Source organism: Typha angustifolia, chromosome 10, assembly GCF_048772165.1.
Source record: "Typha angustifolia cultivar Huaian chromosome 10, ASM4877216v1, whole genome shotgun sequence".
NCBI classification, from domain to species: Eukaryota; Viridiplantae; Streptophyta; class Magnoliopsida; order Poales; family Typhaceae; genus Typha; species Typha angustifolia.
Genome location: NC_133248.1, coordinates 99,045 through 112,582, shown reverse-complemented (window position 1 = coordinate 112,582; position 13,538 = coordinate 99,045). Strand labels below are relative to the sequence as shown.

Sequence of the window (13,538 nt, the reverse complement as noted above, 5' to 3'; positions counted from 1 at the left end):
GAGAAGGAGGAGGGAAAGGAAGAGGGAGAGGAGATGAGAGGAGAGGAGAAGAGAGGTGGGTGGGTCCCCCCTTCTTCTCTTTAGTGGGAGACTCTGACACACCAACAAGAGTGGCAAGGGTGTGGTTGTATTGGAGGAGGAGAGGAGGGAGAGATGGGTCCATCATTTCAATTCCCACAAAAGCCCTTCCTTTGATACCCTTTTGGCTAGCCAACCCTTGCCATGGGCTGTGCCAATGGCAGGGAAAAGGAAACACTCATCAAAGAGGAGATAGATAGATGGGTGCAACTTTACCCACTAGTCTACTATCCATGGAGTAAAATATTAAACAATTTTAGGATTTTTTTTTTAATTTATATTTTGTCTTTATTATCATTCATTATTCGATCACTGTATTTTACTTTTAATTTCTCATAGATATTCTTAGTTAAACTCTTGAGTTAATCTATTAAGATTAAGGTAAAAATAAAACAAAAAACTAATTATACTATCAATTTAAGGTATTTTAGATATTTAATTATTTATTTTTTGAAAGTAATTGTTTAATACTGAATATTTTTTACATATTAAAGTAAAATAGAAGAGTATAAACATCTTTTTAAGATAGAGCGAATGATAATAAAGGTAAAATGCTGTCTTTATAAAGTTTCCTACACTTGTTCTTTATATAAATTCTTTTTTTTTTTCAATATGATCACCTATGTTCTTGCCTTATAAAGTTTCCTACATTTTTTCTTTATATAATTTTTTTTTCAATATGATCACCTATGTTCTTGCCTTATTATAAGTTGATGATATGCTTACATGGCACATCTTTCTACCTGTTGAACAAATTTTAGAATGACGATAGTACCTTCTAAAAGATGTTGGAATAGAGGATTCCAAAGAGTTGATGTAAAGGTATAATTATATAATTAAAGTTGAAATGATGCATAGTTGCTATGCCCATAGTAATTAGTCAGCCATATTAACAAAAAAGAAACCACTTAATATTAGATCATGAAGAATGAAGTGTTCTAGTTAGCTCTTTATCTCCCACACTTTGCTCAAGAGCACGTAATTAAGAACATTTAAGTCATGTGAAGAGAAATAATTTTTATATACTCTTCAACATACTCGATTAATTTCTCTTTACTGCAAGTATATTGAAGAGTATATTTTCTGAATAAAAGAAAAGGAAGAGCACATACAATTTATTTTTTATTTTACAACAAGTATGTTGAAGAGCGTATAAAAAATATTTATGTTTACATCAAGTATATAGTAACTTTAATATACTTACTACTAATGAAGAGTATATAAAAATACAATTAACTTCAATATACTTATAATAAAGAAATTAAACTCATCCACCAAAAAAATTTATCACATGATTAACTTCGAATACTGTATTAGTTTGAAGAATTAGCTCGACATTATATAATGGCTTTGAGCATCCCTCTCTACGACCTAATTGTCCAAATTATTATTTAATTATATATTTTAAGTATTTTAAGTATTTTTTAACTCATCATCTAAAGATGTCTATTACATGGTTAACTATGAACACCGTATTAGTTTGAAGAACTAGCTTGACGGTATATAATAGCTTTGAGTATTTCTTGCCGGTGTTTCGCTTCCTAAAATAAATCTGTGTGCTACTGTTTAATAAGACGAGTGACCTAATTGTCATAACTATTATTTAATATATATATTTAAGACAAAAGTGCTTATGTATGAAGAGTTCTCCACCACTCAGCTACCACTACGGTGGTAAAAAGGTAAGAGAGGATGCATTAATGGGAGTAAGAAGAAAACAAAGGAGTGTTAACAAAAAGTGAGAGGAGTAAAAACTGATAACAAAGCAGCAACAATAATGGTTGCTGGGGCCAGGTGCAGGGTGTGGGAGGGGTGAAACATGACCCTGTCGGTAGATATGGGCTTCCCTCTCAACCCTTAATCTCCCACCTCATCACCTCTCCCCAAGACCCATCTCTCTCCTCTCTCTCTCTCTCCTCCTTTACAAGCCCTTGGTATAGTTGTAGGGTATCCTTTACATGCATTATGCCCCTCTTGGTTGCTCCCTCCCTTTAGTGCTGCACTTCCTTGTTTAGTCCCTCTCACTCTCCCTCCACTCCATAGTCCATCCCCACCCCACCTTCTCCAAATTTTAGTAGGAATTTGGGACATGGGTCTTTGAGACCTTCACCTAAAACCTTTGTGATCTTGGTCGGTTTTGGTGATGTAAGAGAGCAAAATTAGAGTCCATGGAGTTTAGAAGGAAAGATCATGATGACAGCTCCGCTTTTTCACGGCCTTTGCTTCCCCCTACATCCTCTCTCCTGCCTAATAGAGGGGGAGTAAGCAAATTAGCTGAAGTCGGAAACGGTATTATCAGTAGCAGCAGCGGGGATGGAGGAATCGGGGACGGGAATCAGAACGCCGCCGACTCGTCCTCCTCCCCAGTGGCAGCGGCAGCTGCAGCTTCGGCGACGAGGTACCGCGAATGCCTTAGGAACCATGCGGCTAGCCTCGGGGGTCACGTGCTCGACGGGTGCTGCGAGTTCATGCCGGGTGGCAGCTCCGCCGACGACGCGCTGAAGTGCGCCGCGTGCGGATGCCACCGCAGCTTCCACCGGAAGGAGTGCCCCGACGGCGGTAACCTTACCCCCAACTCGAACTCCTCGTCCTTCTACCACGGCCGCGTCGTGCCCAATGGCTCCCCCAGCAACGTCCCCCTACTACTCCCCCCGCCCCACCCCCACCACCACTCAATTACTCCCCAGCTACTCACCCACCGCCACCGCCAAAAGCATCAGCAGCATCCGCCGCAATTGATCCCCCCGGGATTCGTTGGCTTCACCGCCAACAGCGGCGGCGGCACGACGACGGAGTCGTCCAGCGAGGAGCGCAATCTAGGGCCGGCGGGGGCGCCTCCCCAGCGGCAATTCGCCTCCGCGCCGAAGAAGCGGCACCGCACAAAATTCACCCCGGAGCAGAAGAACAAACTCCTCGGCTTCGCCGAGAGGGTCGGGTGGCGGATCCAGAAGCAGGACGAGGCTGCCGTCGAGGCTTTCTGCGCCGAGGCCGCCGTCAGCCGCCAAGTCCTGAAGGTGTGGATGCACAACAACAAGCACACCTTGAGAAAGCAGCAGCCACAACCACAACAAGAACAACAACTATATCAACAGCTGCACCATCAAGAGGTACACCACCAAGAAGTGGAGGAGGATGTTTGTGAGGACTAAGTAACTAGAAATGGTATGCAATGTCTTTCTACTCCATTCTCATCATGAAAATTCTGTTCCTAGGTCATCTTTGGGCTTTTAACTCTCCTCTCTTGTTGTAATCTCTATTATGTGGAATTGTGTTCTAGGCCCGGAAGATCTTTCACTTCACTTTGTTTTTAACCCCCATAAGATTTGCTTGTTTTTGGCTGCATGATCTTCTTCTCCTCCATTAGATCATGTTAGGTTTTAGCTCTAATTGTGTTCTAAGCTCTATTATGGAAGTTTTGGGATGTGGGGTTGGTGTGGTGCTTTTCTCTTGGAAGTTTCTACCTTTAGCAGTGGGAGGTACCGCTGCTGCTCCCAAGAAGTTTGTTCATTAATGGCAGGAGAATAAGTGGGTGTTTTGAGCTGATATTGGATGTCTTTAGGTGTCTTGCTAAGAATTCCATGAGAGCCAAAAAAAAATTCTTTCCCTTCGCTTAGAAATATGCATGGTCATAGTGTTATGGTGCAATCTTGTCTCCTGCATTATTAATTATATTGTAGGATAGCTCTGAACAAAGAACTATACCAGTACTCCAAACTCTATTATGGGAGACTGTTGGGATGTCGACTTATCATGGTTGCTTTTGTTTTGGAAGCTGTTATCTCCATTACCAGTGAGAGGTACAAGTATTATTTGTTAATAATGTCTATGAGCATGTATTTGGCCATGAATAGCATGAGATTAAGTAGTTGTTTGCAGCTTAGATGGGCACACAAGATCTTTTCTTTAATTTCCTTTTGCTTCCAGTATTGCTTGTCAGAGCTGCATCATTGCATTATGGCATGCTCAAGCATTTCTTTCCACACATTACTATCTTGTGGGTTTGATGAGAGTGGCTGTTGTTATCTTGGGCATTATCTCTATGTTCACTTGCTTGCTCTGAGAGTAAACTCTATTGTGGAAAGAGTGTGTTGGGATGTGGACTTTGCCATAATGTCTTTTGTTTTGGAAGTTTTTCCTTTAGCAAGGATAAGCACCACTGCTGCTCCCAACAAATGTTGTTTGCTAGTAATATTTATTCCATATATTTGTCCATTAATAGCATGAGATCATGCGGCTGCTTCGAGAGGATGTCTGTGAGGACATAAGAATGGAGTGAGAGCGAAACATCTCGCACTCAACTTTGTTTGCCTCCCAAGACTGCTCGTTTGAGCTGAATCATGGTCCTTTGGCATGCAATCCCTTCTTGTCCCTGAATAATCTTGTAGGTTTGAGTACAGGCATGAATACTTTGTTCTAATATTACACTAATCTCTATTATGGAAGAGTACTGCTAGGGGTGTGGACTTATAATTGTTATCATGGTGCTTTTTTTGGAAGTTTCTCCTTTAGCAGTGAGAGGTACCAGTCCTGCTCCCAAGAAATATTATTTGCTACTAATATATCTCAAAATTGTTTACAATCTTTTACCACTTTTTAGGTCTGATGGTTTGCAAGTAGTGTATCTGGGTCAAGCAACAAAGCTGCATTTGATGCATCTGTATGCCTTCTGCTTTTCTTGGTGCATTGAAGTTGGTGATGCACTTTCTTGCTGTGCTTGTACTTAAGGGGGTAAGATCTACATCTAGTACAATTAGTATGCCATTAAAGTTCTCAAGCCCCCCCTCTCTTTTAAGTTTCTCTCTCTTTCTCTCTCTCTCTCGTCTGCTCCGTGTTCCATTCTAGACCCTGCAGCCTTTTGTAAGTTGTAAATTTGTAATGCATTACACCATGGGAGTGAGATGTGTAAACAGTGCTGCTCATCTGCTGACAGGTTTCAGAAACTGCCAGAGAGAAGGTAGACTGTGTCAAGAGAGAGAGAGAGAGGAAGAGAGGAAGATTAAACTAACTAGTTATCAATGATAGAAGATTAGTTTATTTGAGCAGATGAGGTAGCTAGCTTCCAGGAGACACAGCATATTGTTGCTTTTCTCTCCTGTACTTTTAAAGTATAAATATATAACAAACATCATGCATGCAGCTGCCTCTTAGCTAATTATCCAGATTGGTGTGAAGTGAAATGATCTCTGACGCCTTCTAGACTTGCTTCTTTTGGTAGGTAGACTTTAATTAATTGGCTTACTTAATTGCCAACTTCTTTTTTATAAGTAGACCTGATTAAAGAACACACTCCTTAAGCAGCAGACTTGGCTTCACCCTTTTCGACAAGTGGAGTAACTGGCCACTACTGCATATTTTGTTTTCTTTGCAGCTTTTACTTTTTATGCATGAGTCCTAGATTTGTTGCCTTTGCCCTTGCCCTTGCCCTTCCAATACAATGATTAGGAGCCACGTTGTGTTTTTAAACACGTTAATCGTTAATTTATTTATTTTTATTAAATCCATTACCCTTTTTGAGACTTGAGACTGCTTTGATTGGTATTAAGGTTATTGAAAGATTATATGATATATATAGTTCTAAACTACCAACTCGTTAAGTTTAAGTGGACTTCTTGGGTTTGGGCCTTAAAACTAAAAGGGAGACCCACAAAAGCTATCCGTTGGCATGGAGCCACGTGGCAAGAATCTGTGGCTTTTTTAATTTACAAGCGAGAGGAGCGTGGGGAGAACGTCTTATATATTTTATTAATTAATTATTATTTTTTGGGGGGTGCTAATTGGGGAAGGGACAAGTATTTAAGACATGCTTAAATTAGTAAAAGGAGACAGATTCTTCTTTCTTTTTATGGAGCCATGAGAGAAGACTCCGGCCTATTAGAGGCGGCCACGTAATGATTTGTCGTTTGTGCTGCTGTTTGCGTCGTAATCTTTCATACGCCTGGGACGATATGGAATCCAGTGGATACCAAACTATGTCCTCTGTTCTCGGGTTTCCCTTCGCTTGTTCTCCAAGTCACTGGAGGTCCTGTGGTTCCACATAAATTGCTACTATTAATCAATCATATTCATGCCTCCTTTTTTTTTTTCAATAAAAGACTTGTAACCTAATAATTCTATTAATTTTAATCGGATATTGCGAATTAGAAAATGAGAGAGATGTTGAAATAGTTTTAAATGAAACGATATTTAAATTGCTTAAGTATTTTTTTAACGCAAAAAAGTACTATTTTTTTTTTTAGACAATATCCATATCTCTTAAACCCTCCTCCTCACCTTTCAAAACCCTCCCGGTTTGAGCTCCGTTAGAGATAGAGAATGGCTGCCTCCGTCAACAACATCGCCGCTACCTTCGCCGCCAGTGTCTCCATATCCGACGCTCCTCCTTCCACCGCCGCCTTCTCGCCCAGTGTCTCCGCCTCGTGGAATCCCCACCGCTCTTCCATCCTCCGCTCCCACCGTTCCTCTCTCCTCTCCCTCTACGGCCTCCCCGCTCCCCTCCGCCCTTCTCCTCTCCCCCTCCGCCGCCGCCGTCATCCCCCTCTCCCCACCTCCGCCGCCTCGGGCTACCGCCTCCCTGCCGCCACTCTCTCCTACCTCGATTCCCCCGGCGCCATCCGCACCCTCTCCCTACACGACCTCACCCGCCGCAAAGTCGTCATCTTGGCCGTCCCCGGTGCCTTCTTGCCCCCGCGCCGATGGAAGCTCTCGCCAGAGGAGCTCATCAGAAGGTCCCCCGAGATCAGGGCCAGGGCCGGCGGAGCGGCCACGGTGGCGTGCGTGGCGGCGAACGATGTGCACGTGATGAGGGCGTGGGGGGAGTCGTTGGGGGCGGAGGAAGGCGGCGTCTTAATGCTCTCGGATCCCGAGGCGGAGCTCGCGAGGGCGTTAGGCCTCGCCGTCGATCTCAGGGGCGGGGTCGAGGGGTTCGGGGTGAGGTCGAGGGGTTACCTTATGGTGGCCAACAATGGAGTCGTCAAAGCCCTCTTCGTCGATGACGACGGTCGAAGTGAGGGTGTTCGATTCGACGAGGTGATCAAATTGTTGCTTTGAGGAGGAGTAGTAAGGAAGGGGATGACTTCTCCTCCCCTGTTTTTGGTTCTTTTTCTCGCATTAACTTTGGTGTTCTTTAATTTTTGGCAAGGAGAGGGGGAAATAATGGGGTACCCCTTTTGTTTACATGAAGAACACCATAAAAAAAAACTTAAAAAAAATTAAAGGTTTCTATTTTCCTGAATTCTACTTGGGTGTTTTTATTTGTTATATAATAAAATAAAAAACGAAATGGGTTGATTAAAAATAGTGCAAAAGAAAGGTGTGAGTTGACTATAATTATATTGTTCAAAAAATATCTCCAAAAGAGTTTAAACAAATAGTTAACAAAGATACACCAAATAGGCTTTCCTTTAATACATAGAAAATGGCTTAGCCAATCATATCTATTTGGATAATCCATGATCAATATTTACATGAAGATATATATATATATATTCAAATATTGTGAAACCATCCACAGAAGTACAGTGGCCCAATCACTTAATTACGTACAAGGATGTTGCCTTACACTTCTTGCATCACTGGAGCTTCATGTACCTGAGCCTGTAAACAAAGAAAAACAAAAACAAAAAATTTCAAGAAATCTCACAAAATTTTATTTCAGAAGGTATGAGATAGAGCTTTGGTGGGCGGGGGGGGACAAAGATAAGTGCAGTTGTTGTCCTTATTGTCATACAAAACAAGAACTTAGATTGTGTTCTTTTTGGCCTTTTGCCAAATGGAAACACCTGCTCCATCTTTACTCTCATGATCTGAATATTAACTTCTAACAGTAGAGAAGAAGAGAAGGTGATGGTGATGGTGATGATGATCCCAATACAGAAGAAAGTTTGTATAGAGGATGCAGCTGCAATGATGTTGGATGGAACATTTAACTACTACCTCTGCTCCTCTTGAGCAGTGGCACCTCTGCCGCCGGGGTTGTAGTGGTTGTAAGCCACCTGGCTGGACTCGATGTGCTTGAGGTCCTCAACAAGAAGCTCGTAGTGTCGCTTAACCTCGTCAGCGGACTTCCCTCCGACAGCACGGGCGACATTCTGCCACCGGTCGGGCGTGTCCTTGTCGTAGACCGCAAGCGCCCGCTCGAATAACTTGTTCTGCTTTGCGGTCCACGAGGAGCTCGAATTGCGAGAGAGCGAGCCTGATGCCATTATAGCTACGATCTCAAAGAAGACCGGAGGATAGAGAGGGAGAGAGAGAGAGAGACAGAGAGAGAAAGAGGAAGTTATGGAGGTTACGTTTTGAGTGTGGAGTTAGCCAAAGGGTGGCTGGCTCCTTATAAGGGGAAGGGAAGCCGGGGGTGTGGAGAGGCCAAGAGAACCACTTGGTTGTGAATACTACTACTAGGAAAAGAAGGGGGTTAGAATAAAAAATGGTGACTGCTTTGCATGAGAACCACAAGATGGAGCTGAGAACAATGAGCAAGAGGAGGAGCTCTTTTGCATGTGTGAAGTAGGGGAGAATCATTATCTACTTAGGGGGAGGAGGGGAATCAATCACCACATCTACTTAATATTAGAGAGAAAGAGGGAGAGAGAGAGCTGTCATCTCTTTTTGCCTCCCTATCTTACATATGCTCTCTCTCTCTCTCTCTCTCTCTCTCTCTCTCCTCTTCCACTTGTAAGCATGTGTCTAGCATATCCATTGTCACAACTAAGTTTTACTACTTGTTTACATCTCATTCAAAGTTGGATGATTACAATATCTCAAGATTATTATATGAGCGAGATTAAGATTCACTTGCCATATCGGAACACTATTCTTGTCTCAAAAGGAATCTTTTGAAATCTACTATGACAGTAGTTTTCGAACTCCACAACAATTGCACTACAATGTAATCCAATCAAACATCAAGATATGGGCTATTGTCCTCTCTTTTTAACTCAACTAGATAAGAGCTCTTTATGCCACAATTCTCTCTTCTTCCTTTTTTTGAGAGTCCTAGGCATGAAATGGACATCTAAGGTTAATGTTAATCTATAGGTCCTATTACAAAACATCTCATGGAATGGACCAATCTATCCTCCAATTTTTTCTTCTTTTTTTTCCACACTTAATGGAGGCAAGGCCCGCCCTTTAAGAACCTATTCAAATCTGGGGGTTTGGGGGAGGGGTTTTCCTATAAGATTCCTCAATTATGGGTGGGGCTTCTACTCCTCCCTTTGTACTGTGACTCTGAGAGCCTGTAATACAAAAGTAATATGCTATGTTCCAAATTCCTATGTAGCTGGCATGTACTTTGATTCGGATCTCAACGAATTTTAATAATGTGATCCAACTAGCATTTGTCCTCAACCCTAAGCTTGAAACTGAGTTGATTCAAGCTTGATCTAAAGAATTACTCCTTAATTCAAACTTGCTTAGAGCTCGTTTTCCGGCTTGAGCTCGAGTTGAATCAAATGTATAATTGCAGCAACAGTTGAAGGTTCCATACAAGAAGCTGATCAAGAATAAGCAATGATAGATATACCATCAAATGCAGAGACTTTGATTTGAGAATAGAGAGTATAATAATAATAATAGGAATCTTCTAAATACGCAACTGGAGTATGATCACTGAAAAGAAGACCTGTCGACCAACCTCATTAAACAAGTTGAGAGGCAGGACTCGTCGACCTGGAATACCCATCAACTTTACTACGAATCTCTATATCAAAGTGGCTCCTGAGATGCACCATCTTGCTGAAATTTATTGAGAATCCTTATCATCTCATGTCCATTTCCAGTAAAGCAATGACTCTGGATTCTCCTCCTTTCAGTCTCCAGGAGGACATCTCTCAATTATTGGTCTTTCCAAGCAACTTGGAAGAATCCCACAGCATCTATCCACCTATCTATCTCTCTATCTCTCTCTCTATCTATCTATCTATCTATCTATCTATCTATCTATCTATCTATCTATCTATCTATCTATCTATCTATCTATCTCTCTCACACACACACAAGAAGAGAAAGAAGAGAGCCAGATAAAATTAACAAGGAATCATCCTTGAGACAAAGAGCATGATGCTAATTTTCCTATACTTTGATTCTTCGAAGAAAGGGGAGAAGGCTCAAGGATCTTTCTATGGCTGTATAATAAAGAAGCACTATTAGAATTAAAGAGAGGTATTTTCCCTTTTAGTAGAGGAGATATGCACTCGCAGAGGATCTCTGGCCTACAGTCAGTTGGATAAGATATGGTGCAATTCTTGTGTGTAAAGGAGGGGACAATAATTAATCTTTGAAGATGAACAAAACTATATTAATAAACCACAAGCATGGATTCAGATAGATATTCTGGTCAATGCTACCAAAATACAACATGAAGAATGGATTCAGATTTTGATAAATAATCTCATCAGGGGTAGATATAATCCACTATTTCAAAACAAACTAAGAAACAACTCGAATCTAAGGAATTAACAAAGATGGACAACTTCTATTGCAAAATTTATAGCAAAAGAGAATCAAAAGCAACTCATCAGACTATAATTGGCCGTGCCGTCACTAATCTCCTGCCGAAGAAGGTTGAATTAGGGTTACGGCTAGTGTTTATAGTGATTTTAATTTCTATCAAGCTCTAATAACTCATAATTATTTACTCGAAGTGATTTCACTAAAAAAATTTCTACCACTTTAGGAGCCTTATATAAAAACTCAATAATATTTAGGGTCTTAAATGGAATAAGGGCTGTGGGTTGGGCTTGAGCTGTTACTCCGAGCCCACTGTATTTGGACAACTGGGTCATAATAGCAAAATGAACTATTTTGTAAGAAGTCAACACTACTTTGAAACGACCAAGTATAATGTTCTACAAGACAATACGACATAGATTTGCTGACTTGGTCCATTTAAGCTAGGTGACCTTTTTTTTTGCCCTTTTTCCGTTTAATCTACTAGTGTTGGTGATCATGATTCATGGAATGAGTCAAGTCATTCCAATTAACATAGTGGGCTTTTTCTATATATATATTTTTCTCATCTTGTTTCTTTTCTTTTGTGTTCTATTCTCTTTCTAAGGTGATAAAGAAATGGAGAAAGATTAAGAAGATATGAAACTTTATTAGGTGATAATAGTTTAATCATTCAATTTCTCTCTCTATTTGGTAACTTGATAGGATTAACTAATCTAACACCTCTCTCTCTCTCTCTGACTGCAACCTTTCACCTTCATCAAAGATTGTCACATAAAAGAAGAAATATTGGTAGGAGTGGTAGAAAAAGTTGAAATGTCTACAATATAATATAGAAGGTTAAATGATGCAATCACAAGAAATATTTGGGCAGTGGAGTAAACGTTAGGTTCAATTACAAGTGTATAGTTTGCTCCTCCTCAACTATTTAAAATGTTTCAATAACCATCATTATATAAAGGTGCAACAGGTGTTACATTTTAGATAGTATTAAGAGTAAATTATATAATATTAGGTCATAGTACAAGCAGTGAGATATAATTAAATGTAAACATTAACGCCAACGAGATCAAAATATTAACAAATAATTGAGACAGGACTTCCATCACTTGGAAATCACAGATCTTTCACAAATTGCCCATATGAAGCATGGGTTCAAGCTAAATTTATGTTTTTTTTTAAACGAACCGATTAATAAGCAATTCAAGTATAATTTCATGCTTAATTAAGTTTAAAATAAAATCTCATTTAACTATAAAAATATAAACATTACAAAAATGTAAACTAATAGAAAATCTCCGTATATTTTTATAAAATGGTAGGCTCATAATTTAAAACTAAACTTTACAATGTAAGAATATATAACAATCCATTTAAGTAAATTTTAAAACATAACATAAATATAGTGTAGTATAAAAAATATTACTCGTATTATATATAATTATTTTTGAACCTATTTAAAAGATCAATCTCGAGTTCACTCATTTTCGAGCCGAGCTTGATCAAATCTTTTCATGCTGAGCTCAAGCCGGCTTTATTGTTTTGACAGCTTTAAATGATAGCGGTAGTAGAAAAAAGACTTTTATTTGGTGGAAACTATGTCATCATCCTTCATAAAGCAATATTTTATTTTGCTTTCTTCTCTTTCAAAAAAGTTCTTAGTGCTTTATAAAGTAGATCATTCTTGAGCTCACTTATTTTCGTGCCGAGCTTGATCAAATCTTTTCAACTTGAGCTCGAGTCGGCTTTATTGTTTTGACAGCCCTAAATGATAGTGGTGGTAGAAAAAGGACCATTTTATTTGGTGGAAACTATGCCATCACCCCCCTCAGAAAGCAATATTTTATTTTACTTTCTTCTCTTTCAAAAAAGTCCTTGGTGCTTTATAAAGTAGATGCCTTTGTGATCACATGTGGTTACATCTTTCATATATACGCACGATTCATACTCTTACCTAACAACATCCACTTGGGGGCTATGGTTTCTCACACAAAAAATACTTTGTTCAAGGGGAGAGCGAAGCTTCTTCTAGATCTCTACAACATCACTTTGCTTGGCTTGAGGATAATCTATTGTGGAAGTCAATGACCTACCTCTACAACATTCCTTTGCCTCAACTCAGAGGTTTGAAATAGAAATAACCAAACTGGGTCTTTGAGAAAAAGTATTCTAATATTTAGTTTCTTTCATCAAATAAAGTTCCAAGAATGTTCTATCCATGGAATGCTACTTGGACCTATTCATATAAGGACACACTCTCTCTCTCTCTAAGATAGAAGAAGGTAAACCTCCAAGATTGCCCTATAATATAATCATAAATGTAAGGCAAGTGATGATCCTTTGGGACATATGTGACCATTTGGCTTCCATTGTAGATTGTAATCAAGACAAGCAATGAAGGAAAGGAATATGAACATATGTGGCCATCCATCTGACCACATTATTTAACAAAGATGAGAACATGCACCCTAAGACTTGACCACAGAACCATTTGTCAAATAGCTAGGAGTACTATTATTATTATCATTCATATTATGTGGGGAAGAAGATACAAAATTATGGGCATTAACCAAATGGGATAACTTATTACACTATATTTCAGAAATGTAACAAAAAAGAGGAGGATAGGTTGAACATAACAAGACTTATTTAATTCAAACATTATATAATAGATGGAGATGATGATGGTTATTAATTATGAACTTGGCACTCATAGGAGCACTTAATTTTTTTTGAATTTTTTTTTATATATTCAATTAAATTGTGAAGTCAAAATTCAAATATTCAACCTTTTTATCTCAGGCCAAAGTTCTCTAACTATGGTGTTTGCTGTAGGTCAGAGAACAGCTAATCACTTCAGATTTGGTCTCCGCCGCCTTATCTGGTCAATCATTTGGTCCCGTTGACCCTTTGACTGGGTTAATTATCATATTTTTTTCTCTCTCCCCCATGATATTAAGGCTCCATTAATAAATGATTAGACCTACCACTTTCTTTTTCGAAAATAAAATAAT

The 13,538-nt window shown here is 39.6% G+C and overlaps 3 protein-coding genes across 4 annotated transcripts; 2 read left to right on the top strand and 1 right to left on the bottom strand.

The window, feature by feature from the left end:
* The first annotated feature begins 1,875 nt into the window (after positions 1–1,875).
* On the top strand, positions 1,876–5,195 carry LOC140768019 (zinc-finger homeodomain protein 5-like). 2 transcript variants are annotated; one of them, XM_073108089.1, is made up of 2 exons: positions 1,876–4,596; positions 4,676–5,195. In XM_073108089.1, exon 1 carries the CDS (start codon positions 2,247–2,249, stop codon positions 3,225–3,227), a length of 981 nt encoding a protein of 326 aa, XP_072964190.1. In that variant the 5' UTR covers positions 1,876–2,246; the 3' UTR covers positions 3,228–4,596; positions 4,676–5,195. The 2 variants fall into 2 exon arrangements, with proteins under 2 accessions (XP_072964190.1, XP_072964189.1); XM_073108088.1 differs by having other exon boundaries at positions 1,876–4,806; positions 5,009–5,194.
* Positions 5,196–6,390: 1,195 nt separating this feature from the next.
* On the top strand, positions 6,391–7,125 carry LOC140768330 (peroxiredoxin-2E-1, chloroplastic-like). The gene has a single exon (XM_073108586.1). It carries the CDS (start codon positions 6,391–6,393, stop codon positions 7,123–7,125), a length of 735 nt encoding a protein of 244 aa, XP_072964687.1.
* A 273-nt stretch (positions 7,126–7,398) lies between these two features.
* On the bottom strand, positions 7,399–8,938 carry LOC140768749 (protein RADIALIS-like 3). The gene is made up of 2 exons (XM_073109140.1): positions 8,011–8,938; positions 7,399–7,671 (listed from the first exon to the last, which is right to left on the bottom strand). Exons 1-2 carry the CDS (start codon positions 8,277–8,279, stop codon positions 7,647–7,649), a joined length of 294 nt encoding a protein of 97 aa, XP_072965241.1. The 5' UTR covers positions 8,280–8,938; the 3' UTR covers positions 7,399–7,646.
* Positions 8,939–13,538: the final 4,600 nt, after the last annotated feature.